At 45.6% G+C, this 27,025-nt stretch overlaps 1 protein-coding gene across 2 annotated transcripts in view; it reads left to right on the top strand.

Annotated features, from left to right (window-relative positions):
• The window catches only part of FNDC1 (fibronectin type III domain containing 1), a 111,325-nt gene extending 84,625 nt beyond the window's left edge, over positions 1-26,700 (top strand). For both annotated transcript variants that reach the window (XM_027551960.1, XM_027551961.1), the window contains 9 exons: positions 687-755; positions 2,554-2,724; positions 4,902-5,132; positions 10,907-11,015; positions 17,227-17,306; positions 18,819-18,848; positions 19,841-20,002; positions 23,741-23,863; positions 25,915-26,700. In XM_027551960.1, coding sequence (XP_027407761.1) covers positions 687-755; positions 2,554-2,724; positions 4,902-5,132; positions 10,907-11,015; positions 17,227-17,306; positions 18,819-18,848; positions 19,841-20,002; positions 23,741-23,863; positions 25,915-26,030 — 1,091 coding nt within the window. In that variant the 3' untranslated portion in view covers positions 26,031-26,700. The remainder of the gene's footprint in view (positions 1-686; positions 756-2,553; positions 2,725-4,901; positions 5,133-10,906; positions 11,016-17,226; positions 17,307-18,818; positions 18,849-19,840; positions 20,003-23,740; positions 23,864-25,914) is intronic.
• The last annotated feature ends 325 nt before the right edge of the window (positions 26,701-27,025 follow it).

Below are 27,025 nucleotides of genomic sequence, written 5' to 3' on the forward strand. Positions count from 1 at the left end.
ACACGACTGAGCGACTTCACTTTCACTTTTCACTTTCCTGCATTGGAGAAGGAAATGGCAACCCACTCCAGTGTTCTTTCCTGGAGAATCCCAGGGACGGGGGAACCTGGTGGGCTGCCGTCTATGGGGTTGCACAGAGTCAGACACGACTGAAGCGTCTTAGCGGCAGCAGCAGCACCAGCAGGCGAGAATACTGGAGTGGGTAGCCATTCCCTTCTCCAGGGGTTCTTTCCGACCCTGGGATCGAACCTGGGTCTCCCGCCTTCCTGGCAGATTCTCTACTGTCTGAGCCACCAAAGGCCATGAACAAAGGGGTTCCCTGCCCTCCGAGAATGTCTGTTCTCACGCCTGCCCCCTTCCCCCTCTCCATCCCCCTCTCTCCTCCTTCCCCCTCCGCCTTCCTCCCCTCACAAGTCGGGAAGAGCGCCCTCTGCTGGAGGGTCGGGAGCGCTGGGGAGGTGTCTTTTCCAGTGCACCCCCCGAGCGCAAAGGAGAGAAACTCTCCGTTCGTATGGAGCCCTCCACGTTCTGAGGCTCTTCCTCCTGAGGAAGCCGAGGCGGCCGTGGCAGGGGAGGCTTATCCCCCCGGAAGCCAGCAGCACGGGGCTGGATTCCCGTGCCCTTGGCGCCATTCTGAGAAGAGAGCCCGGGGCATTTGCTGACTGCCCTTGCCTTCTCTTTCCTAGATGAGTTCTCAGGGCTGGAGACCGACACGGCAGTGCCCACGGAAGAGGCGTACGTCATCTATGATGAAGGTACGATTGATTCCAAGCACATGATTGGGGGTATTTTCTGATTAGAGAATCTGATGTTCGTTACTAAGTGCGTGCACAGTCGCTCAGTCATGTCTGGCTCTTTGAGACCCCATGGATTGTTAGCCCACCAGGCTCCTCTGTCCATGGAATTCTCCAGGCAAGAATACCGGAGTGGGTAGCCATTCCTTTCTCCCGGGGATCTTCTCCACCCAGGGATCTTCTCCACCCAGGGATTGAACCCGTGTCTCCTGTGACTTCTGGCTTGGCAGGCAGATTCATTACTACTGAGCCACCTGGGAAGGCTGAAGTGGGCTAAGTAGATAGTCTCAATTCCTGTTTCCCTCAGAACTTAGGGCTGGAGGGCAACACTTAGAGAAGGGTGGTGGTACTCCCCTTCCAAGTTACCTCCCCTCGCCCCATAAAAATTTGATCCAGAGGAAAACTGTGTGCTTGATACACAGAAGCAGCCTCCAGACAAGACCCCTGAGCCCCCCTTTCCCATCTCAAACCTTGTCCTCCTTCTTTTGGAAATTCTGGAGTTACTTCAGTCTGAACACCCCCGCACCACCCATACACGTTAATAAAAACGACTTAGTTTAACCGAGTTCCAGCTTCCCCTCTTGGCTCTTCTCACTCTCACTCTTTCCTTTCCTTTTCTAATTACATTCAAAAAGCAATGCGGTAGATGTGCTGATTTTTTAAAAAATCAGAATGTTTTCAAGTGAAAGTGAAGTTTCTAAGATGAAGAAGAGGTTTGCTTTGCATGGTGTCTGGTCACTCCATTCATAGTAATTACTGCTGTGATTATATTTACCTCCCTGCGGTTGTTCTTGTGTTTTGTAAATTGCCCCCGAAATTGAAGGAAATTTGCGTAGAAAGCTTGTCCCCTTCCCAGTGCTGGCCTTTGGCACCTGGGGTGTCAGTCCTCACTAATGTGCTCAGTCTGCCCGCTGGCTGGTTGTGGATTCAAGGCTCTTCAGTCACGAATGTGGGAATAACATCACCTCTGATGCAGTCAGGAGCTTCAGTGTAGTTGTTTAATCCCCAGTTTTCAAAACAAAACAAAACGGACCTGAAAGAGAAATAGCAGATGTGAGAAAGCAAAGGAAGTTTTCTTAGCACCTTTGGAAATAAAACCCTGTGATTTGGAGCTGTTGAAAAGGGAGCAGAATTCTCTTTTTTTTGTCAATGGATTAGTTCTCTCAATAGGATTAGTCCCACCTCCCCCTCAGAAAATAACCCCTACGCAGGTGACAAATTTTTTAAAAAATCAGGTTTCTTTTCTCGTGTGATACTTTTCTGGCTTTAAAAGGGAAAATTACTTAGGCAGAGAATGGTCAGGGGCCAGTAACAGGAGCGTGCTAACCTGGGTAAGTTCTAAGGTTCTATCCAGCTTTGATTCCAAAAATCTCATTTTTCTTGTCATGTGTGTTTCTTTTTCATTTTTTCCCTTCCTTTCTTCTATCTGCAGCTGCTTTTCCCTAAGGACTGAAAAATGGTCAGTGGGGGGATATTGTTTTGTTAGCAACAAATTCTGTTCAGGTATAGCGTTTATTCTAGAGTCTGCTGCTGCGCTAAGTCGCTTCAGTCGTGTCTGACTCTTTGTAACCCCATGGACAGCAGCCCACCAGGCTCCTCTGTGCACGGAATTCTCCAGGCAAGAACACTGGAGTGGGTTGCCATTTCCTTCTCCAATTCTAGAGTCTGTTTGTGTGCCTTTACACTTTAGTGTTGCGTTCAATCTTAAGGTGCCCCTTTTCTGGATGTGCCCAGTTACAAAACCATCATATCATTTCAGATTATGAAGTTGAGACCTCGGGGCCGCCGCCTACCACCCAGCCCTCCACCACCACCACCACCACCACCACCACCACCACCACCACCACGCCCGCCGTCATCCCGCCTGAAGGCTCCATCAGTTCCTACCCCGAAGAAGAATTCGATCTGGCTGGGAAGAAACGTTTTGTTGGTAAGTAGAAGTTCCTTAATCAGAGAAACATGAGTTTTTAGCTCTCATCCTTTGAAGAAGAGCAGAACGTATCTCTTGGCTTGGCTGTGGCAGCTCGTTTGGAGCAGAGGTTTTTCCCAGGGTGACATTTCCACTTGGGCGAGTCAGTGCGTCAGTCCTTTTGGGATGCTTTCTAAACATGAACTTGCTCTCTGCAGAAGTCAGGGGAGCAGGCGCGCAGGAGAACATGTGGTGTCCGATGGAGCAGAGTTTAGAGACGCTGTGTTGTGCAGATGAGGAGTAAGAACTACTTAATAGTCATCAAGTCCAGGGACTATAAGACTTTTGTTATAGCCAACTTTTCTGAGATGAGACTTTTATTAGGCCTTGCCTGCACATTGGTTTTTTGTTTGTTTGTTTTACTTATTTATTTAGGCTGCTCTGGGTCTTAGCTGTAGCATGTGGGATCTAGTACCCCAACCAGGTATCAAACCCAGGTCCCCTGCTTTGGGAGTGGGGCGTCTAGCCACTGGACCGCCAGGGAAGCCCCTGAGTGTTGTTTGTTAACTCCTCCCTAAAAGATGAGCAATTTGATGAGTTGAGCTACTAGTATGTCTTACAGTTTCAAAGAGCTGAAGCTGTTTTCCTTGAGGTTTTTTCCTATAGTTTTCATTAGCCTCAAGGACTTGCGATCTAGAAATTGACCGTATTCCTCTTTCTCAGTTATTAAAACAGTTTCAGGAAGAAATTTTATGCCATTAAACTGTGTTTCATTCCCTTTGGGAGCCTTCTTTTCCCATGCCCTTAATGAACTTTGCTAATAAGACAGATTAACATATCACTAAGTGGAAAAAAATCATTTGTTACTGAGTGGAGACAGGCAACAGCTTAAACTAATATCACACTTTTCTGTTTCCAAAACAAATGTTCTGCCATCAGCAAAGAACAGCTCTTGTCAGCCAAGATGTAGTATTGAGTGTCTGAACTACTCACACTTGAAGAACAAGAATCTTAATTGGGAGGAGGATTCCTGAGGCCAGTGGTAATGCTGGTCCATGGCATGCCGCAGCCTGGCTGAATTCACTCAGTGTTCTGACTTTTCTCTCTGTGGTTCCATGACAGAAATTGAAACGCTTTCAGCGCTATTATTAGCTGTTCCGAAGACCTTTTCAAAGGCTGAAAGGCTTACTATTGTCTGGCTGTTTTCATATGCCTATAACTTTATAAAGCACAATAGACAGCTCCCCCAAACTTCCTGATCAGATCCATGCACAAGCTCAAAACGCCTAATTTTGTATGGATTATTGGAAAACAGAGGAGCTTAAAAATTGCTTTCAGTTCTAACAGCCCCTGGGAATGAGAAGCTGTATGAGGAGATGCAGTGGGATGTTTAGAAAGTTCTAGAAACTGTTACTTGGGAGCACTTGGGGGTCTTGAATGTATAAAGCCCAAATCCAATTCCTTGGCTATTCTAGCGTGTATGTAATAAGTCTTGTGGGCTCTTTCTCAGCACTGGTAGGTTCAACTGGAGTGTGGGTTATCAGTTCTTATCCTGCCTTAATCCTGGGGCCCTTGTATCTGCTGAGATCATGAGTGTAGGAAAAGCTTGAAGCTATCCATAAATGTGAGTTGCTATTTTCGTCCTGAGTGGTAATGTTGTAGACGGCTGTTCAGGCCTAGCCTGTGCAGACATGGGTGCAAGGGGTTATGTGAGTCCCTGATGTCCCAGGGGAGGCCAGCCTGGACTGAGGCTAAGGTTGTACATCTTGGCTGGTGTATGGTTTTTTTTTTTTTCCCCTGGTCCCAAGACAGTCTAGGGAATGAAATGTGTTGAGAGAACTCCAAGTTGGATTCAATTGCACCTTTCCAAGTTTAAGGGCACAGGAATGGCACAATGCCGCAGAATTCTACTAGACATTAAATTGTCGTTTGGAGCCGTTTCAAAAACACTATGAGAGCATTGATGTTGATGGGGCAATGGGATCTTTTGAAACCACCAGATTGAAAGCTATAATAAATATGTGGATCCAATCAGGAGAGGTAGGGATGTGCGCTTGCGTTTGGCCTCAGGGCTGATGACCCTGGATGTTTAGCAGAAAGAGACTGAATGTTGGGTCTACTCCATGGAGCAGACATCATGTTTCTGCCCTCAGAGAAAGCCTTAAGCAACCCGACTGGGTATCTTTGTTCTTTTCCAGCTCCTTACGTGACGTACCTAAATAAAGACCCGTCCGCCCCGTGCTCTCTGACTGACGCTCTGGATCACTTCCAAGTGGACAGCCTGGATGAAATCATTCCAAATGACCTGAAGAAGAGTGACACGCCTCCTCAGCACGTCCCCCGCAACATCACCGTGGTCGCGGTGGAAGGCTGCCACTCATTTGTCATTGTGGACTGGGACAAAGCCGCCCCAGGGGATACGATAACAGGTGAGTCCAAGGCAAGTGCTCAGAGTTCCTGTCAATCTGCAGGTGGGAAATACAGACAATAAGGGATGAATGGATGCTGGATGAGTGGATGGATGGAAGATGGATGGATGGATGGATGGATGGGTAGATGGATGAAAAGTGGATGGATGGATAAATGAATAGATTGGATAAATGGATGATGGCTGGATGCAAGGATGGATGGATGGATTGGAGAAATGGATGATGGCTGGATGCAAGGACGGATGGATGGGTGGATAAATAAATGAATGGATTGGAGAAGTGAATGATGGAAGGGTGCCAGGGTGGGTGGATCGGTCAGATAGCTAGATGGAGAGATGCATGGATGACCTGGATGGACGAATGCAGCTATTTTCTTTTAAAAGGATGGATCAGAGGCAGTAAGGGAAGCCTTGTAGGGCAGTATGAGGAGCACTGGATGGAAGTCAGAAATCCTGAACCTTAGTCCCAGATGGGTTTGTATGACCTGGAGCTACTGCTTCGTTTTCCCTGGACCTTGGTCTCCTATACAAAGTATCATTAGGTCTCTTACCCTGTAATCCTGCAAGTAGCCAAGGAGTCCACGGAGCCCCTTGTCAGATGAGCTCCTGCAGCATGGGTGATGAGAGTGCTCCTACTGTGTGCTTCCCGGGGTCATGATCAACCCTGGGGTCATGACTCAGGCTCTTTGCAGGTCTGCTCGGTGCTCCTGAATTCCTTAGGTGGGAACTGGATGTGATGGAGAAAATGCCCAGGGATCTTGAGCCTCCAAGATCTTGGTCTGTGAGATGTTCATGAGTTCATTCGACTCTGCCAAAGACATATTTGAGGATAAATTTGTTGAGATGAGTTCTTACACAAAAGAGTTAATGTTTTCTTTGGATAGACACCCTTCTTTTGCAAATGATTCCTTTTGGGTCAGTGAGTTATATAAGAGGAAGGAATGTGTGTGTGTGTGTTTGTCTCAGGGCTGGGGATGGTGGGATAAGCCGGAGTTTGACATATTATGTCACTACCATGCTGGTGTTGATCATCGAATTCGAAATTTTTAATGTTCTTGCTTTGGGTCCCCAGAATGATCTCTTAAAATGAGGGAAAAAAAAAAACCCAAGCACAACCAGAGAGCTAATTTTTTTTTTTTTTTTAATGAAGTGTGCACTGCAGCGCAAAAGTCAGGATAAAGGGCACAGGACTGAATGCCTGGGTGTTGTGCCAGGCAGGATGGAAGGGCCGTGGAGAACCAGGGTGCAGATCAAGGGGTCTGAGTCTTGGTGTAGCTATACTTGCTGGGCCCCCAATCTATGAGTTGCTCAGGCCACTGGGGCCAGCTTCTGTGAAGTCCAGAATGTTCCTAATAGCAAGAAATAAATCAATGGCAGGAGGAGAGCTTGTAGTCAAAACAGCCAGAAAATCCTTTCATAAACTGAGTATGATTTTATGAATGGCAGTTTTGAAAAGCAAGAGAGCAAACAGGGAAAATATAATCATGGAATACTTTATCTTAAGCTACTTAGCTTTTGATCTCTTGCATAACAGATGTTACTTAACATAAATATACCCCTGTGCCCTGAGCCACGGGGCTTCTGAGAAACAGAAGGATGGATACAGGATGAAAGGACCAGCCACTTTAGACGTGCCCCCTGGGCTGGAGCGTGAGGAGCCTTCGGAGAATTCCGGTAAATGTCGCTGGACTTAACTCCGACACAGTTCCTGTAACATCCCATAGAGGGCGTGCTTCCGAAACACATGCTCCTGTTAGCTTTGCATAGAAAGCCTTCCGAAGCTCCCCAGAAACTGGGGTCATCTCATCGCCACATACCCCCACCATCTAATCCCAAACCAAGCCCCAGGGCCCTAATCACGAGCACTCATGCCACGAGCATAAATAATACAGCTGAGGTGTTATTGGGATTCAGGTCCCAATAGAAAGTTGTGCCAACTCCTGCCAACTGCTTATCATGGAATATTTCAGTGCACGACAGCCCTGTGATATGCAGAAGAAGCATGTTAGACCCTAGAGGCTAAAAGGGAAAAGCATGGGAGTGCTTCATCAGTTAATGAATCAAGCACCAGCTCTTAGCTGCAGAACAACGAGGTGAGGTGGATACCCAGGTGCCTCCTAGACCCAAAGGGAAGATCACACTTTCGGGCCCACCGCAGGGCGTTTGGGTCCTGGTAGCTGCGTGACATGTAGAGCACTTTGCTGATTTCCACTGGTGGTTCTTTTCTTTCACACGTGGTTGAGTCAGTGTGTAACCAAATGGTGGCCAAACGACACGAAACTCCCGCAAAGTAAATAGGTCCACGACCCGCTGCCTACCCTGATCGGTCCTAATGAATGAAGCTGTCTCTTCATCAGCAGTAACTCTGTGGGAAATCACCTTCGTGGTGGTCTCTGAATCTTTTCAGGACTGGTTTTGATAAGAACAGAGAACGCAGGAGTTACATGTGCTCAGCAAGCACGTTATAAAAATCCAGACACAAGGATGAGCAGGGAAACCTGAGTAGTATATGGGATGAAGTGCAGCGTTCTAATTCATATGAGGTCAAAGAGGATGAGCCGGGCTGACCCGTGGAAGCCAGGGCTCCTCGGGCACATCTGCCCCTGGCTGGACCCTTGTTGGGTACAGCGTCACCATCAGCTTCTGTGGCTTGATGTCACCATCTTCAGAGGAGGAGGGTACCCTATGGAGAGAGCAGCAACACTTCCCAGGTCCCATGAAATAGTTGTTGAAAAAAGAGAAGGAATTTCTCTGAAAAGGCTTCAGAGCCCAGGGCCCCTGTTTCTGCTCTCTGCCTGCTGGGGTGGAGCTATGTAACTCTAATCCACTCTTCCCATCAACAGAATGGCCCTTGGGGAGGCGATTGGTGAGAACAGGTTGCTGAATAAAGCCATTTGCCTCTTCGATGCCTTTGATTTTCTTCATCTTCTCCTTGACCTGTGATCTGATTCTTTCAGCCCAAGTTTTCCTTACAGGCTCATCCGCTTTGACCCGACATTAAAGATCGGAATTGCTTAAGGCATGGTCCTAAGTCACTTTCTTCTTCAGTTCAGTTCAGTTACTCAGTCATGTCCAACTCTTTGTGACCCCATGAACTACAGCACACCAGGCCTCCCTGTCCATCACCAACTCTTGGAGCTTACTCAAACTCATGTCCATCACATTGGTGCTGCCATCCAACAATCTCATCCTCTGTCGTCCCCTTCTCCCACCTTCAATCTTTCCCAGCATCAGGGTCTTTTTAAATGAGTCAGTTCTTTGCATCACGTGGCCAAAGTATTGGAGCTTCAGCTTCAACATCAGTCATTCAGTCCAGTCCAGCTAGACAGTAGCCTCTTGCTCACCACAGCTAGAGAAAGCCTGAGTGCAGCGATGAAGACCCAGTGCAGCCAAAAATAAATAAATAAATAAATTTAAATGCTTATAAATATATATATATATATACACATTTAAAAAAGACATGTGCGTGGATAAAATCCTGGAGAGAGAAAACACAGGGTAAGAAGAAAAGCTTCAGCTTCAGCTGAAGGATTTTACCCATGCACAGGTCCTTTAAAAATGTATATATATTTACAAGCATTTAAAATTTTTTGTTTCTTTTTGACTGCGCTGGGTCTTCATCACTGCACTCAGGCTTTCTCTAGCTGTGGTGAGCGGGAGGCTCCTGTCTAGTTGCTGTGTGTGGGCTTCCCCTAGCAGCGGCTTGTTGCAGAGCAGAGGCTGTGGGGCACATGGGCTTCAGCAGGCACGGCCCGAGGGCTCTCGAGTACAGGCTCAGTAGTCGTGGTGCATGGGCTTCGTTGCCCCTCTAAATGTGAGGTCTTCCTGGACCAGGCATCGAGTCTGTGTCCCCTGCAATGGCAGACAGGGCCCTAACCACTGGACCACCACTGAAGTCCTGATGCATGTGGTCTCAGTGTCTCTTGGTGATGAGCCACTGGTTTGTAGGTCAGGCCCCAGCCTGTTCTCCTCTGAGCCTCAAACTGAAAAATCATATCCACTTGACACTATCACCCGTCGGGTCTCCAAAGCTTCTCAGACTCAGCATATCCAGAATCAGACTCCTGATCCAGACACACACCTGCTCATCTGGGTTTTCTGTCTCACTCTCTGTCCATTCTTGCAAACCTGAAGTCTTTGGAGTCATCTTCCCATCCCCTTCTCTATTTCCCCTCTGTATTCAGTTTATCACTCAATCCCATCGCCTTTACCTTTCAGATTTTTCCTGCACGCATCCACTGTTCCCCATTAAGCACCCCAGTACCTAAGCTGTTGTGACCACTCACCTGGATATTGTCACAACTGTCCTGCTAGACCACCCCTCCATATACCACGCCTGTCTGGTCCTCCACTCAGCACCAGAGATACACGGAAGACAGTCTTGTTGTGTTGCCCCATGAATGTCTTCCTTTTCTCCTGGAATGAAAAGCAAAAGCCTTTGTGACCAAAGAGCCTTGCATTTTTGTTTCGTCTGATGCTTCTTTAGCTTCGTTTCATGTCGCGCTTGCCCTCACCTGCCGCTCTGAGGCCCTCCTGGCTCCTGGTTCCTCCCTAGCCTGTGTCTTTGCCCAGGTATTCCCTCTACCTGGAGTTCTCCCCACTTCCCATCGTGCATCGTGACTGCTTCCCATCCTTTAGTTATCAGCCCGATTTCATGGTCCTGGGAAAGCGCTCTGCGTCCAGCTCTCCCCACCCGCCAGTGCCCCCAGCACTTAGTTCTCGTCAGGCTGTATAAACAAGCTGTATAATCATACTTGTCTGTCTGCCTTGCTGCTCCTGAAGTTTCCAGTAAAATGAATGATCATTTAATCTCTAGCATTTAGTATACAGTAGCCCTGACTTGCAGGAGGCACACAATAAATATTGGTTGAATGAATATACAGTAAGCACGCAATAAATATTTGTTGAATTAACAAGTATGAAACTTGGACCAGATATTTGACCTCTAAGACTCAGTTTCCTCCTGTGTCAGAATGGAGACAGACAGAGAAACCTAAGGTCAGGAGAATTCATCAAAGTAAAACCCGATCCAAAGTATTTGGCATAACGTTCGGCGCAGAGGAAGCACTCGGCAAATATTTCCTTCCCACGTAAGAGAGCAGCGTAAAGGATGTGTGACGCTGTGACAGGACGGTCACTCGGCCCCCCGGGGTGGCCTGGCAAGCTGGGCAGGTATCAGGGCAGAGTCCACCTGCTGAGCTCCATTAACAGCGGATAAGGCAGAGCTGCCTGGCTGTTGTCACTGGACGTCACAGTCGAGGGCAGGCAGAGATATGCAAGAACTAGAAACCACAGGAGAGTCTATGACACGAAGTGGAGAGACCTATCGAGTTTGGGATCTTTCAGCCACAAGACACAGCACTCCCCATCACAGATGCTTCATTTCACATGAAGGATAGTTGTATATACTCTACCAGGAACTTCTTAGATACTTGTGTGGAGGTCACTGCTCTTTCCTTGTGCTGTGCCTTCATGGTTAGATGTGATTAGTTTCGAGGAAATGAGGAAGCCCGGGACTGTGGGAGATCAGGAGAAGGAAGAAAAGTAGGGAACCAGCTAGTCGTCAGGAAGTGTCTCTGCCGTTACCTGCAACTGGTATCGCCAGTGGGTACCAGCGTTCTACCCCGTCCTGACCCAGCACACTGCTTGCTCCCCTTCTAGACTTCTCCCACAGAGCTGCCCCCACCCCACGGCTCCTCCCACCCTCCCCGAGTTACGCCTCTTGGGTGATGCTTCCTTGACGCTCATGGGGTTCCGCCTCCTCTCCTCCTGTAGGTTACTTGGTTTACAGCGCGTCATATGAAGACTTCATCAGGAACAAGTGGTCCACCCAGGCTTCATCAGTAACTCACCTGCCCATTGAGAACCTGAAGCCCAACACGAGGTATGATGCGTCCATCATTTATAAACAGAAAATGAGACCCGTGTGCATGGTCACGGGTATCCTTGGGTTGAAAAGGAAAGGCCTAACTAAAAGTGTTCTTATGGTTTCCTTTGAATTCTCTAGTTGTTTCTCATAGACTGAGTGCTTACCATGTGTCATGTACTTTTCTTCGGAGAAAGGGCTATGTGCTTTGTGATTGTTACGTTATTGTCTTTATATTTTGTTCCCTATATTCCAGAGACTGAAACTACCTACCATTGGGAAAGGAAGGATTGCTCTGTGTGTTGAAAGGGAATCCATCTGTTTGCAGTCACCAACATGGTGACTTTATGCAGCACAAGCTTCATATATGACATTAGTGGAGCAGCAATTGAGAAGCATTTTTTATTGAAGTCTAGTTGATTTACAACGGTTGTTCATTTCTGTTGTACCCAAAAGTGATTCAGTTATGTATATACACATACACACACATATACATACATAGACACGTTCTTTTTTATATTCTTTTCCATTGTGCTTTATCATAGGATATTTAATATAGTTCTTTTGCTCTCCAGCAGGACTTTCTTGTTTATTCACTCTGTATAATAATTTGCGCCTGCTAACTCCAGCCTCCCGCCCCATGCCGCCCCCACCCTTGCCAACCACACGTCTGTCTCTCTGTCTGCAAGTCTGTTTTTATTTCGTAGGTAGGTACATTTGCGTCATATTTTCATTTCCGCATATAAGTGGTATCGTATGGTGCTTATCTTTCTCTTTCTGACTGACTTCACGTCGTGTGATAATTTTTAGTGCCATCCATGTTGCTCCAGACGGCATTGTTTCATTCTTTTTTATGGCTGGGTACTGTTCCCAGTGTTCCATCGTATATGTGCACCATATCCTCTTTGCCTGTTCCTCTGTTGACGGATGTTTAGGCTGTTTCCATGTCTTTGCTACTGTCAATAGGGCTCCTATGAACATAAAGCTACATTATAGGCCCAGGCGTGGGATTGCGAGATCTCATTGTAATTCTATTTTTAGTTTTTTGAGAAACCTCTGTGTTGTTTTCCATAGTGGCTGCACCAACTTATCTATTTCTACCAGCAGTGTAGGAGGGTTCCCTTTTCTCCACACCCTTTCCAGCATTTGTTATTTGTAGACTTTTTGGTGACAGCCATTCTGACTGGTGTGAGGAGTACCTCGCGGTAGTTTTGATTTGCATTTCTCTAATAGCTAGTCATGGGACCAGATGCCATGATCTTCGTTTTCTGAATGTTGAGCTTTAAGCCAACTTTTTCACTCTCCTCTTTCACTTTCATCAAGAGGCTTTTGAGTTACTCTTTACTTTCTTTCTGCCATAAGGGTGGTGTTATCTGCATATCTGAGGTTATTGATATTTCTCCCGGCAATCTTGATTCCAGCTTGTGCTTCTTCCAGCCCAGTGTTTCTCATGATGTACTCTGCATAGAAGTTAAATAAGCAGGGTGACAAGATACAGCCTTGACGTACTCCTTTTCCTATTTGGAACCAGTCTGTTGTTCCATGTCCAGTTCTAACTGTTGCTTCCTGACCTGCATATAGGTTTCTCAAGAGGCAGGTCAGATGGTCTGGTATTCCCATCTCTTTAAGAATAGACTCCGGGAATTGGTGATGGACAGGGAGGCCTGGCGTGCTGCAATTCATGGGGTTGCAAAGAGTCAGACATGACTGAGCGACTGAACTGAACTGAACTGAATAGCTAGTGACGTTGACCATCTTTTCATGTACCTGTTGGCCTTGTGTACTTCTTCTGTGGATAAATGTCTAATTAGGTTCTTTGGCCATCTTTCAATTGGATTGTTTGTTTTGTTGTTGTTGTTGAGTTGCATGAACTGGCTAAACATTTTAACATCTGGTACTCAACCTCTGTGATGTACAAGTTCTGATCATTCAAGAAAAATATATTTTACATGCTAATGTCAGTTATACGATGCATGGCTTCCTACACGGAGAAGTGGGTCGCCAGCCAGAGGGCCATCTGGGAGTGAGTCTTTAGCCCTCAGTGTGAAATGTGCAGAACTTGTCTCAAGGGTACAAACACTGTGTGTGTGCGTTTCCTATTTTATATTCTCTGGTCTTGCTGGTAACACCCATCAGGAAAGCTTCCATTCTTGGTGGGTGAACGTGGGCGGAACACCAAGGACGCGATGGTCATGCAGTGGTATGCTTGTAAACTGGCTGTCTGGGAAAAAAAAAAGTAACAGCTGCTTTATGGTATTTGCCAATTTCAAGCTAGTCTGGGCCTGCAGAATTGCTGATATTTAACGATCGGCTCTCTGAGGCCTGTAGTATGGCTCCAGCACACCGTGTCACGTCCAGCCACCGTATTTCCACAGCAAAGTGTTCTGAATGATGTGACTTGGGCCCGAGGTGTCCCATTTTTTTATGCAGTCAGAGGAACAGAGAGGAGATTGGAACAAAATGCTCTTCTTAAACAGAAATGTTGAACCTTAAACAGAACTGTCGAAAGGGACAGAAACTGGACAATAGCCTTGGGCACCGAGAGACTTCTGAACTAGCGGAGAACTTTGCACAGGGCTTGTTAATGCCCTGGGCTCACTTGAACTGAGCTTTCATAAACTATTACAAATTTTAGGATTCAGCAAATAAAAATGTCAGGAAATTGAGAAAGCCCTTTTCTTAGCTCTTCCTTGATAGTAATGAAAAGTTGATTCATTAAACCAAGAACAAAACTAAAGAAAACAAAGCCAACATCCCTCTTTTTTTGTTTTTAATTGTGTTCAGAGTGCCTATTTTTACAGCACAGCCTCAGGAGCAGCTGAAGGAGGCCTTAGCAATGTTTGGCCTCCTGGCTGCTTGTAAATTCTGGACTCCTGCTGCCCCTGCCCCCACAGCCCAGTTTTCTTGTGACAGCTTTTGGTACCAAACTGATGTTGAGTTTTGAATGCTGTCAGGGGATGGTTAAGTGGGATGGTTTATTCATTCTTCCTAGAGGTATGAATGAGTGTCCACGGTTCACTCAGTGAGAACTTACTGTGTGCTCAGGGCCAGGTTCCGGGCTCCAAAGAGGGAATAGTGGAGGGGTGGGAGAGGGGCCTACAATACACCATGGCCCCTCATGGTGCTCACAGTCTGACAGAGACTGATGGTTTATAAACACGTAGATATGGACTTTCCCTGACCAGTATCCTGAGAGACAAGCACCCTGTGCTGTGAGTGTGTAATAGGGGGCTTTTTTCCCGAGCTCGAGGATAAGGGGCGGTCAGGTCAGGCAGATGCACAGCATTTGACCTGGAGAAGGTAAGTGAGCTGTCAAGTTGCTTGAGGCAGGAAGGGTGTTGGGAAGCTGGTGTTTTTGAGGAAGAGCAGGAGGCAGATGCTGTCGGGGGGACGGAGGAGAGAGGGGGCTGGCGGCTGGACCAGCCGGTCACAGATGGGCCCCAGTGTCCGCTGAGGCTTGTGTCCTGTGTCCACCCATGCTGGGGCCCCTGGGAGACGGACTGGGAGCAGCGGCGGCCACTGGGGCTTCTCCCCAAGTGTGGCCTTCCCTTCTGTCGTTCTTTGGAGGGAGAGTGCTCCCTGGTTTCCTCCTATGAGGATTTCCTTCAGACCCCTCTGTGCCTGCATGCGTGCTAAGTCACTTCAGTCATGTCCAACTCTTTGTGACTGTAGCCCTCCAGACAACTCTGCCCACGGGATTCTCCAGGCAAGATTACTGGAGTGGGTTGCCATGCCCTCCTCCAGGGGATCTTCCCAACCCAGGGATCAAACCCACGTCTCTTGTGTCTCCTGCATTGGCAGGCCGTTTCTTTACCCCTAGCGCCCCCTGGGAAGCCTAAAGAATACAGATCTGTCACCATGGAACCTATTCAAAAGAAGGTACCAGAAGCTTGTATAAGAAGGCAAGGCATGGGATGCTTTTGTTACTTAGGTGACATAGAGACACTTCAGGGTATGAAATATTTATTTTAGTCTGTAGAAAAAAATGTAATGTGCTTTTTGAAAAATTTGCTTTTTTTATAATACCATATTGTTTTTCAGCTTGGCATATGTAAACTTACTTTGACACAGTAGGTGGAGTTCAAATGGAAATAACGCAACTGTAGAATTGGGCCACGTGGGCTTTGTGGAGGAATGGAGTCATTGTGCAGCAGGAGGGTCGATTGGAGAATACTTAGGTTTCAGTGTAAAACAGAATGGATACAACTAGGAAACTGGAGTAGGCTCTCCCAGCCAATGGGTCACCCCTCTACCATCGCCTCTACTGCACAGGGTGCTTCCCTCTGCCAAGCTGGGGAAGTGGTACCAGCTTGCCTCCAGGGATGGCCTGAGAAAGATGCAGCAAAATAAATGTCCCCGGTAACCTCTGAATATCAGTATCACACCCTAGGTCTTGATTTCCTATTTTTTTTTTTAGGGAAAAGGCGTCTGTAAAGTTTGACTGTTATCGTTGACATATGCCAAGCCCACTGTTTGAACTGCCAGCGGAGTTTGCCTTAAGTAACTCCACGCCCGCTGAGTTAGAAGTATGCACAGTTGAGAACAACACACAGTGCTGAGTGAATTGAGCTTTGGGACTCATATGTTCTTAATTGTGCATATCTTTTTTTTTTAATGAAATTTTAAAAAGGATTCTGTCCGAAATGAGATGTGAATATACTTTCTTGAAAAGCTTAAGAGAAGACTTGGTTTTACCAAATGGACTTTTTCTTTGCTCTCTCTTAATCAAACCCAAAGTCAAATACCTCTGTGTAACTGTGAGGCCAGAGGCTCCCCTGGGGACCTCAGCTCAGATGCTCGGTAGGCTTGGTGCCAGGGCAGAGGTGCAACAGACATGCACCTTTGCTCTCTGGGTGTAAATAGTTCTCCTTTTAAAACTTTAGTGCATCTTAGTCCATGTGATCTGTGTGTCTGACTTAAACATAGGATTTTGTAACACTGAAGTGTAGCTCCTGGTGCCCAGAAGCCAAGGCCCCTTCTGGACTCTCTGAGGTGGTGGACACACTCCCCTGCCCAATTTTTTTTTTTAACCCTCTTTCTTTACCTGGAAGCAGTTAGGGACTGTATGTATTAGTTGCTCAGTTCTGTCTGACTCTTTGTGACCCCATGGATGGTAGCCTGCCAGGCTCCTCTGTCCATGGAATTCTCCAGGCAAGAACACAGGAGTGGGTTGTCATTTTCTTCTCCAGGGGATCTTCCTGACTCAGGGATCAAACCCAGGTCTCCCACATTGCAGGCAGATTCTTTTATCATCTGAGCCACCAGGGAAGCCCCAGTTAAGGACTAAGAGGGCACAGATAATACCTAGAATTCCAGGGGGCTGGACAACATAGAGATTACCGTAGGTAGAGTAGGTCTCAACTGTGTTGGCTTCCAGTATTTTCTCAACACTGCTTTTGGTCCTGTAGCTCACGAGAGTCCAAAGTAAGACGCTCTTGGACTCCCGACTGAACTGGCTTATCTCCTTCTAGATGAACAGGCTGATTCGGGCCATGTGCTTTCTAGCACATTCTCTGTTCCAAGACAAAGATTAATCCCCAGCAGAGCCTCTGCAGGCTGTTTCCACTTCCCCTTCCTGGACTTGCTTCTCTTTCCTTGAGGCACAGAAGCTGGAGACTCAGTGATTTTAAGGCTCCAGGGCCAAGCGTAGCACTTGTCCTGTGCCCAGAACATTGCTGTCACGTTAGTTCCCCCAAGGAGGCCAGCTTCTGGACTGGCTCAGCCTCCCCCTGCCAACAGCAGGTTGCATCATCATCAGTCCCTCAGACATTTATACACCACGTCCAGGGTGAGACTTAGGCTAGAACTGGAATCTGCTCAGTAAGCATTTCTCCCTGCTCTAGCTTCTCCGTCTTGCTGGTGGAACTCAAGATGAGACAGGAGGGGGCCATACCGTCCAATGGCAGGCCTGCAGGGCGTGGCCTGCATGGGGCGGGTGAACCCTGGATGCTCTAAATAACACACACAGTCCAAGTGACCTGTTTGCCTAGTCTGCCCCTCTGTTCTTAGTGGGAGCATGTCTATGCTGTTCATTATATTGTTCTGAAAAGTTATTCGAAAATGAGAAAGTTTAGAAATAGCATGAAGAAATAGCGGTGGTGTATGCATTTGTGAAAAGATAAGACTCGAACCCTGCCACAGAGTAAGTGCTCAGTAGTTTGGTTGTTTGTCTCATTATACAAAAATCAAACAAGGTTCTCTTTCAAACTATGTTTTCTTCGAATTTCAGGTATTATTTTAGAGTTCAAGCCAAAAATCCTCACGGCTATGGACCTGTCAGTTCTTCAGTTTCATTTGTTACAGAATCAGGTATGGATGACTTCATGTTCTTTTTTTCTGTTTTCCTTAAAAAACAAGTAATCTGAAATCAGGCCTACAATAGAATAAAAATGGAAAAGTAAAACTTCTGTTTAGTGAGTTCATATTGGATATCACTTTATAAGATAAACATGATTTTCTTTCTGCTAAGTTAAATCTTGGATAATAAAAGTAGTCTTCATTGGAACTGCTTGAAAAGTGAAAAGAGCAAATTCCAATGAAAAGGGAAGAAAATCTAGTTCTTAGCCATGTGGGAAAGATAACTTTGAATCCGTCTAGTTGCAGAGGTAATTTCTTTATTGTTATTGCAAGCAGCCGAAGTGCACACATGTGTGATCTGAGGGGCAGTTGCTTCTTTCAATCAGTCAGATCTCTAGGATGCTTGCTTTCCTAGGAGACAAAGATATCTCTACTTAATATGGAGGGTTTAATTAAAATGCTATCCATCCTGCAAGCAGCGTCACACAGAAGATGTCCCTACTTTGGGTTGCTGGTGTGCAGAGCTCTCAGACCCTTTGGTGAAGTGTTCCATGGTCATGGTCTGAGGCAGTGTACACAGTGTCCCATGGTGGGTGGTCATGGTGTGAGGCAGTATTCACAGGGTTCCGTGGTCATGGTCTGAGGCAGTACTCATAGTGTTGGGTGGTCATAACCTGAGGCAGTACACACAGGGTTCCATGGTCATGGTCTGAGGCAGTACACATGGTGTCGGGTGGTCATGGTCTGAGGCAGTACACACCGGGTCCCATGGTCATGGTCTGAGAATACACACCACTGGTTCATGGTGGCAGTTCCTGGGTTGGCAGTCTCTCTGTACAGGAAGCCAGGTGGGAGAGTTGGTGACCATGGTCCCAAGACAAACATGTACAGGAGCCCAGCAGGGTCAGCTCCACACTAACGTGGCTCTCGCTTCCATTTGGTTAGATCATTCCCTACATGTAGCTTGACCCCAGAACATTTGCCTTTGGAAGATATTTTTAAATGCAGTGATTTAAATCTACTGAATCAAAATATATGGAAAAAGTCTTTTTTGAGAATATGCTTTATACTGGAAATGTTGGCAAAGGACTTCAAAATTGGTGTTTTCACGTGTTTCATCTAAGAAGTGTGTTTCTCATTAGTAATTAGAAAGAGTACAAGAAAACCTTTATCAGTGGTTAATTTGCTACAATAATGTGTCTATGGCTGAATTTCCTAAAAATAACATGGTCTTTTGGCAACTATCAGAATTAACATGATCAACGTCTATAGAAAAAAACCCAAATAATTCAAATCTAAATAGTTATCAAGAAACTGAGGGCTGAAATTGGAGAGTAGAAAGATATAAATGTAACTTCTGAGACTGTGATATAGTACTTTTAAAGTTTTGGCATATGCCAAATGAATATTGCACTTTCTTTATCTACTGCAGCTTGGTTAGCCCTTTCAGTTACAAAAAAATTCCATAGCTATGTGGCTCCATGACATAATAGTGGATTCAGCTGTTTCTTTTTCATTCTACAGATAATCCTCTTCTTGTCGTGAGGCCACCAGGTAAGTTTCTCTTCTGGATAATCTTGACATTCTAGTAATAAAGTTGGATATTGAACATGAGATTGTTATGGTTACTCACAAGTAGAGATGCCAAACCATTTTTGTATTGTCATAATTTTCCAACAACTTCTGTGGTTTCTTTGCACCTGCTCTCCTAATCTAGGGAAAAGAATGGTCCGGAAATTGTTAGATAGGGTCCTAGTAGACAATAGCTGGGCTTCCCTGATAGCTCAGCTGGTAAAGAATCCACCTGCAGTGCAGGAGACCCCTGTTTGATTCCTGGGTTGGGAAGGCCCCCTGGAGGAGGGCATAGCCACCACTCCAGTATTCTTGCTTGGAGAATCCCCATGGACAGAGGAGGCTGGCAGGCTATAGTCCATGAAGTTGCAAAGAGTCAAACACGACTGAGCGACTAAGTACTCCACAGCCCAGACAATAGCTATAAAAACCATTGTGGGCGGCCAATAACCTATGAAGCGGTAACTATTTTCCTAACCTCCTTGAATATTTCAAATTGCTGAAAAGATAGCAAAATGGATTAAGAGTACAAAAAAAGTTTACTTTGTTTTTCAAATAAACAGAGAAAAACCTATTGCCTAAGTTCAGGACAGGTCTTAGGAGTGACAGGAACAGTAGGCATCTGTGCTGAGGGGTTTTGAGGGTGGGGAGGTAGGATGGTATGACCCCCCAAGGTCAAACTTGTCATTATAGCTTATGTTCCTTGAGGCCCAAAGGCTTTTTCTTACTCTGAGAATCCTTTATGGAAATGCAAATAGTTCAGATATCTTCAGGTGTGAGGAACTCCTGAGCTGTACTTCAGTACAAAGAAAGAAGAGAAGAGAGAGCGCACCCATCGGGAGATGGGAAAGCTGCTCAGAAAAGCCCTGCAAGGAGGGCAAGGCCCAGTGAATAAGCCGACATGCCTGGTACTTTGTACGAGAGCAACCACTGTGAAGCGCTGTGACTTGGAAGCTGTGCTTTGTGTTGTCCAGGCGGCGAGCCCATCTGGATCCCGTTTGCTTTCAAACATGACCCTAGCTACACGGACTGCCATGGCCGACAGTATGTGAAGCGGACTTGGTACAGGAAGTTTGTGGGAGTCGTCCTCTGCAACTCGCTGCGGTATAAGATCTACCTCAGTGACAACCTGAAAGGTGGGTCTTTGGGGATGGCGTGCTGAGGGAGGGTATGAAAAGTTTCCAGTTGATCAGATACCAGCTTGACATAGCGGGTGCACCAGAATGCAGTTGAGGTGTGGACCGGTCATGTCTCAGTCTGGCTCAAATGCCAACCAGTTTTGCAGGCTCTATGCTAGAGTGACTTGTTTTCACATGGGTACTCAAGAATATATGTATATATTTTAAATTGACTACTTTTTAGGAATGAAGTCCAGAATTCTATTAGAAAATCAAAGGCCATTTTTTTTGTTGTTGATTCTATAACAGTAGGCATGCGTGTGAGCTGGAATTATTGAGGACAAGTCCACACTACGGTCTTTGCCACTGGCACGACTTTACAGAAAAAAAATGTAGATGGTGAAACATAGATGAGCTGCTCTATTTATTCTGTGTCCAAACAAAAATTACATTGTTTTCATCATGGTAGGGGATTCAAACAGAGAATAACATACGTACTTTGGACTACTAACATTTCAAAATGCCATTTCTACCCAGCTGGCTTTGACTCACCCACCTACACATAATTGTTTTATATTTCAAAATTTACACAACTTTTACTCTTTTAGCATACATTAAAAAAAAACTTTCCTGCACCTGGTTTATATTTTATCATAGGTCAGTTATTTTGTTCTTTTATTTGTTGCTAGTGATCATCATTTCTCAATAATGTCAAAATCTCCCCAACCATCCCCCTCTCCAGCAATTTCTCAGTGCTATGCCTTCCCAACAAGCAGTGTCTGTTTCTCTCTGCTTTTTCCCCAGTCTCCCAAACTGCCCTTTCCCTCCTCTGCTTCAGAATTCCTGGAAGAGGTTACACAGCCATGTCTGGTATTGCAGAGTTGAGAGAAACAACTCGGCCCTACTGTGCAGCTCTGGTTCAGGACCAAGGACAGCACCTCCTGCTACGGATACACCCTACTTCTAGTTTCCTAGGAAAATGGGTCCCACTATTTTTACACATATTCATGCTTTTCATAATGGTTTCATAAAGTATTCTGTATCAGAACTTCCACATTTTTGAAACCATAGAGTAGAAAGGTCTCTCATTTATTGGCTGAAAATGCCTATAATATTCATAGTTTCCATTTAAGGAAACTTGCTAAGTATATAGCATACATGATCTCAATAAATCCTTACAATGCTTTGAAATCAGTGCCATCATCACCATCTTTCAAACATGGAAAGTGTGACACACAGAGTATAAGTAATGTGCCCTCTTCAGTTCAGTTTATTCGCTCAGTCATGTCTGACTCTTAACAACCCCGTGGACTGCAGCATGCCAGGCTTCCCTGTCCATCACCAACTCCCAGAGCTTGCTCAAACTCATGTCCATCAAGTCCCTGATGCCATTCAACCATCTCATCTGCTGTCATCCCCTTCTCCTGCCTTCAATATTTCCCACCATCAGGGTCTTTTCCAATGAGTCACTTCTTCCCATCAGGTGGCCAAAGTATTGGAGCTTCAGCTTCAGCATCAGTCCTTCCATTGAATATTCAGGACTGGTTTCCTTTAGGATTGACTGGTTGGATCTCCTCACAGTCCAAGGGACTCTCAAGAGTCCCACAGCTCAAAACCATCAATTCTTTGGCACTCAGCTTTCTTTATGATCCAACTCTCACTTCTGTACATGACAACTGGGAAAACCATAGCTTTGACTAGATGGACCTTTGTTGACAAAGGAATGTCTCTGCTCTTTAATATGCTGTCTAGGTTGGTCATAACTTTTCTTCCAAGGAGCAAGTGCCTTTTAATTTCATGGTTGCAGTCACCATCTGCAGTGATTTTGGAGCCCAAGAAAATACTGTTTCCATTGTTTCCCCATCTATTTGCCATGAAGTGATGGGACTGGATACCATGATCTTAGTTTTCTGAATGTTGAGTTTTAAGCCAGCTTTTTCATGCTCCTTTTTCACTTTCATCAAGAGGCTCTTTAGTTCCTCTTTGCTTTCTGCCATAAGGGTGGTGTCATTTGCATATCTGAGGTTATGGATATTTCTCCTGGCAATCTTGATCCCAGCTTTTGCTTCATCCAGCCCAGCTTTTCACATGATGTACTCTGCAGATAAGTTAAATAAACAGGGTGACAATATACAGCCTTGATGTACTCCTTTCCCAATTTGGAACCAGCCCATTGTTCCATGTCCAGTTCTAACTGTTTCTTCTTGACCTGCAGAATTTCTCAGGAGGCAGGTATGGTGGTCTGGTATCCCCATCTCTTTAAGAATTTTCCAGTTTGTTGTGATCCACACAGTCCAAGGCTTTGGCATAGTCATTGAAGCAGAAGTAGATGTTTTTCTGGAATTCTCTTGCTTTTTCTATGATCCAGCAGATGTTGGCAGTTTGATCTCTAGTTCCTCTGCCTTTTTTAAATCCAGCTTGAACATCTGGAATTTCTTGGTTTGCATACTGTTGAAGCCTCACTTGGAGAATTTTGAGCATTATTTTGCTAACGTGTGAGATGAGTACAATTATGTGGTAGTTTGAACATTCTTTGGCATTGCCTTTCTTTGGGATTGCAATGAAAACTGCCCTTTTCCAGTCCTGTGGCCACTGCTGAGCTTTCCAAATTTGCTGGCATATTGAGCGCAGCACTTTCACAGCATCATCTTTTAGGATTTGAAATAGCTCAACTGGAATTCCATCACCTCCACTAGCTTTGTTCATAGTGATGCTTCCTAAGGCCCACTTGACTTCACACTCCAGGATGTCTGGTTCTAGGTGAGTGATCACACCATCATGGTTATCTGGGTAATTAAGATCTTTTTTGTATAGCTCTTACATGTATTCTTGCCACCTTTTCTTAATATCTCTGCCTCTGTTAGGTCCATACCATTTCTGTCCTTTTTAGTGCCCATCTTTGCATGAGATATTCCCTTGGTATCTCTAGTTTTCTTGAAGAGAACTTTTGTCTTTCCCATTATATTGTTTTCCTCGATTTGTTTGCATTGATCACTGAGGAAGGCTTTCTTATCTCTCTTTGCTATTCTTTGGAACTCTGCATTCAGATGGTTATATGTTTCCTTTTCTCCCTTGCTTTTAGCTTCTCTTATTTTCTCAGCTATTTGTAAGGCCTCCTCAGACAACCATTTTGCCTTTTTGCATTTTGGTTTCTTGGGGATGGTTTTGATCACTGCCTCCCATACAATGTCATGAACCTCTGTCCACAGTTCTTCAGGCACTCTGCCTATCAGATCTAATCCCTTGAATCTATTTATCACTTCCACTGTATAATACTAAGGGATTTGATTTTGGTCATACCTGAATGGCCTAGTGGTTTTCCCTACTTTCTTCAATTTAAGTCTGAATTTGGCAATAAGGAGTTCATGATCTGAGCCATAGTAGCTCCCAGTCTTGTTTTTGCTGACTGTATAGAGCTTCTCCACCTTCAACCACAAAGAATATAACCAATCTGATTTCAGTATTGACCATCTGGTGATGTTTATGTATAGAGTCTTCTCTTGTGTTGTTGGAAGAGGATGTTTGCTATGACCAGTGCTTTCTCTTGGCAAAACTCTGTTAGTCTTTGCCTGTTTCATTTTGTACTCCAAGGCCAAATATGCCTATTATCTCTTGACTTCCTACTTTTACATTCCAGCCCTGTATGATAAAAATTACATCTTTTTTTTGGTGTTGGTTCTTCAAGTTTGTGCAGATTCCTAGATCACCTGTAGCATTTTTGGGTCAGTCACTGACTCATCAAATTCCTTTTTGCAGATACATTCTACAGCATTGGGGACAGTTGGGGAAGAGGTGAAGACCACTGTCAATTTGTGGATTCACACCTTGATGGAAGAACAGGGCCTCAGTCCTACATTGAAGCCCTCCCTAACATTCAAGGTAATGTGAACAAAGGCCTGACCTTTGACACTGGGGTGTGGGGAGGAGGGCCAACATGAGGAGAAAATCCACGGTATCTCTGCCTTTGGTTTACCATTTGAAGATGGATGTAAGCAGCATTTTTGATCATAAAAATAAGGAATCAACAAAGTACTCCTACCATGTGCTGTATTTGGAGTGAGCCTTGGAGAGGTGGCTCAGACAGGAAAGCATCTGCCTGTAATGTAGGAGACCTAGGTTTGATCCCTGGATTGGGAAGATCCCCTGAAGAAGGGAATGGCTGTCCACTCCAGTATTCTTGCCTGGATACTTCCGTGGACAGAGGAGCCTGGAGGACTGTGGTCCATGAGGTCACAAAGAGTTGGACCCAATTGAGTGACTAACACTTTCCCTTTTACTTTGGAGAGGTAGGGATACAGAGGAATATAAGACCTTATCCCTACTGTCAGGAAACATAGTCAGAATTGGAAAGAGAGGATAAATATATGAAAGGTAACTGGAGCAGACAACTTAAAGTGCAGACAATGGCAAGTTGTGTCACATTATTGTCCCATTATCAGGTAATTGTGCAGATTATAGTCAGTCTCTGAGTTCAAGAGAAGCAGGCCACTTGAGGCTGCCAGGGGAAGTTCTCATAAGAGGCAGAGTCTGGGCTGAGTCATAAAAATTCATGCAAAGATTAGAGAGTCTTCCAAGTGGAGGATGGCATGAATAAGAGTGCAGAGAAAGAAAAAATAAATAAACGCAAACCAACCAGGATATGTTTCAGGAGACTGTGTATCAGTTATTTCATGATGGCCTTGTAAGAGGAAATGCGTATATTCATCTCAACGTTAACAATTTGTAATACATTATTAACTCCAGTAAAACAAGTAGATTAGGCGGGGTCCTCCAGAGAATCAGAACCAGCAGCAGAAAGATAGAGACAGAGAGACAGAGAGGAGAGAGAAATAGAGAATGAGATTTATTTTAAGGAATTGGCTCATATGATTGTGGAAACTGGCAAATCCAAAATCTACAGGGAAGCCCAACAAGGCTGCTGGAGACCCAGGGAAGAGCTGATGTTGCAGTTCAAGTCTGAAGGCAGAATACCCCTGTCCCCAGGGAAAGTCGGTCTTTTTCTACTAGAGCCTTCAGCTGATTGGATGAGGCCCACCGCATTATGGAGGCTTCATCACTTGCATGCTTAGTCACTCAGTCATGTCTGACTCTGCAACCCCATGGACTGTAGCCCTCCAGGCTCTCAGTTCAGGGAATTCTCCACACAAGAATACTGGAGAGGGTTGCCATTCCTTCCTCCAGAGGATTTTCCTTCCCAGGGCCTGAACTCACATCTCCTGTGTCTTCTGCATTATAGGTGGATTCTTTACCGCTGAGCCACCAGGGAAGCCCATGGAGGCTTTGTTACATAGGTACAATTGGTGAAAGCATTGGCCATGAGTGACTGAACTCAGTCTCTGGCTCCTCTCTCCTCCCTGAGGTTGGGGGTGGGACGGAAGCCCCCACCGCATATTCCCATGGTTGGTTCTCTGGTGACAAGCCCTTATCCTCAGGTGCTTTCCAGAAGCCACTTCATTAACATAAGCCCACATGTGGTTGAAGAGGCTTATTATGAAATAATCATTTCCCAGACATCTTTATTGCTCTTCAGTTCAGTTCAGTTGCTCAGTCACGTTGGACTCTGCAACCCCATGGACCGCAGCACGTCAGGCCTTCCTGTCCATCACCAACTCCTGGAGTCCACCCAAACTCATGTCCATTGAGTCGGTGATGCCATTTAACCATCTCATCCTCTGTCGTCCCCTTCTCCTCCTGCCTTCAGTCTTTCCCAGCATCAGGGTCTTTTCAAATGAGTCAGCTCTCCGCATCAGGGGGCCAAAATATTGGAGTTTTAGCTTCAATATCAGAGTTATTGCTCTTACCACTCAGGAAATTCCAAGGGTTTGGAGAGCCTTGTGGGGATGAAAACCAAATATCCATTTTCTATTATAAATCACAGTGTCACAGATGCATTTTCTTTCTCTCTCTCTCTCTTTTTTTTAACCTTCCAGGCTACTATCGCCAGTACCGCCAGGAGCCAGTCAGCTTCGGCAACATAGGTTTTGGAACTCCCTACTACTACGTGGGCTGGTACGAGTGTGGGGTCTCCATCCCAGGGAAGTGGTAACTGCAGGAAGATCGTGCTGGAAGCTCACCCTGCCGACCCCCTCATTAACTTGAGTGAGGGCCTGTGAGCAGGAAAAGAGGCAGGGTCCCAAGCCCCCTGCTGTCCCCGGTGTCAGCAAGGCCACACAGTGGACACTGGACACTCCAGGCGTCTTCAATCTGGAGCTCAGTCCTACGTCTCGGCCTGGACCACACACCGGCTTCAGTGTTGCTGTTAACTTAGCTTCTCTACAGGTTTTACTTATAACAGCACGTCCCAGAGATGGCACAGACACTCAGCTATGGGGATGCATGGTGCAATTTTCATCCTTTTTAGGCCCAAAGTTCAGATGCTTCAGTATCTCCAGGGATCAGTATCAACATGCCCAGCTCTCTTCATGGAACACCACCCGCTTTCTTTTTTCTCACTGGACTCCTCCCAAAGTAGCTAAATTTAAGCTTTGGATCCCTCTCTATGCAGTAGAACTGAATTATTAAAAACACCAGCAAAGGAAATGTAGCCTACTTAAGATTTATTCTGTGGACTTACCCACCGCTAGACCAAATGTATCAAATCTTACTTGTAAATTCTCAATTTTGAGATATATATATATGTATATATGCATATACATATCTACACTCGTCTGCAAGGACATTGATTAAAATTGCTAAATTTGTACTTGTTCACTCGATACATGTGTGCGGGACTTCTTGGAGCAGAGGTGCTGTTTGCGAACATCTTTTTAGAAGGCTTCAGAGAATATGTACTCTGTATAACACGGCCAGAATGGAAAGGTGTGGGTTCTTTCCATGAATGCTGCCAAGCCCGGGAAATGACTGGGAAGCAGTGGTGCTATGAGCCAGTAGCAAACAGAGTGATTTCCACCTTCCACACCCACGTGAAAAATGAACCGGAGGGCTGTGTGAGGACAGATCTAGTGTGTTTCCAGATTAAGATTTTAGGTCCCAAATGATTTTAAAATCCAGTTTAAAAAGACTTCTTTCCCCTTTCCTGCC

The sequence above is a fragment of the Bos indicus x Bos taurus genome, chromosome 9, assembly GCF_003369695.1.
Source record: "Bos indicus x Bos taurus breed Angus x Brahman F1 hybrid chromosome 9, Bos_hybrid_MaternalHap_v2.0, whole genome shotgun sequence".
Taxonomy (NCBI): domain Eukaryota; kingdom Metazoa; phylum Chordata; class Mammalia; order Artiodactyla; family Bovidae; genus Bos; species Bos indicus x Bos taurus.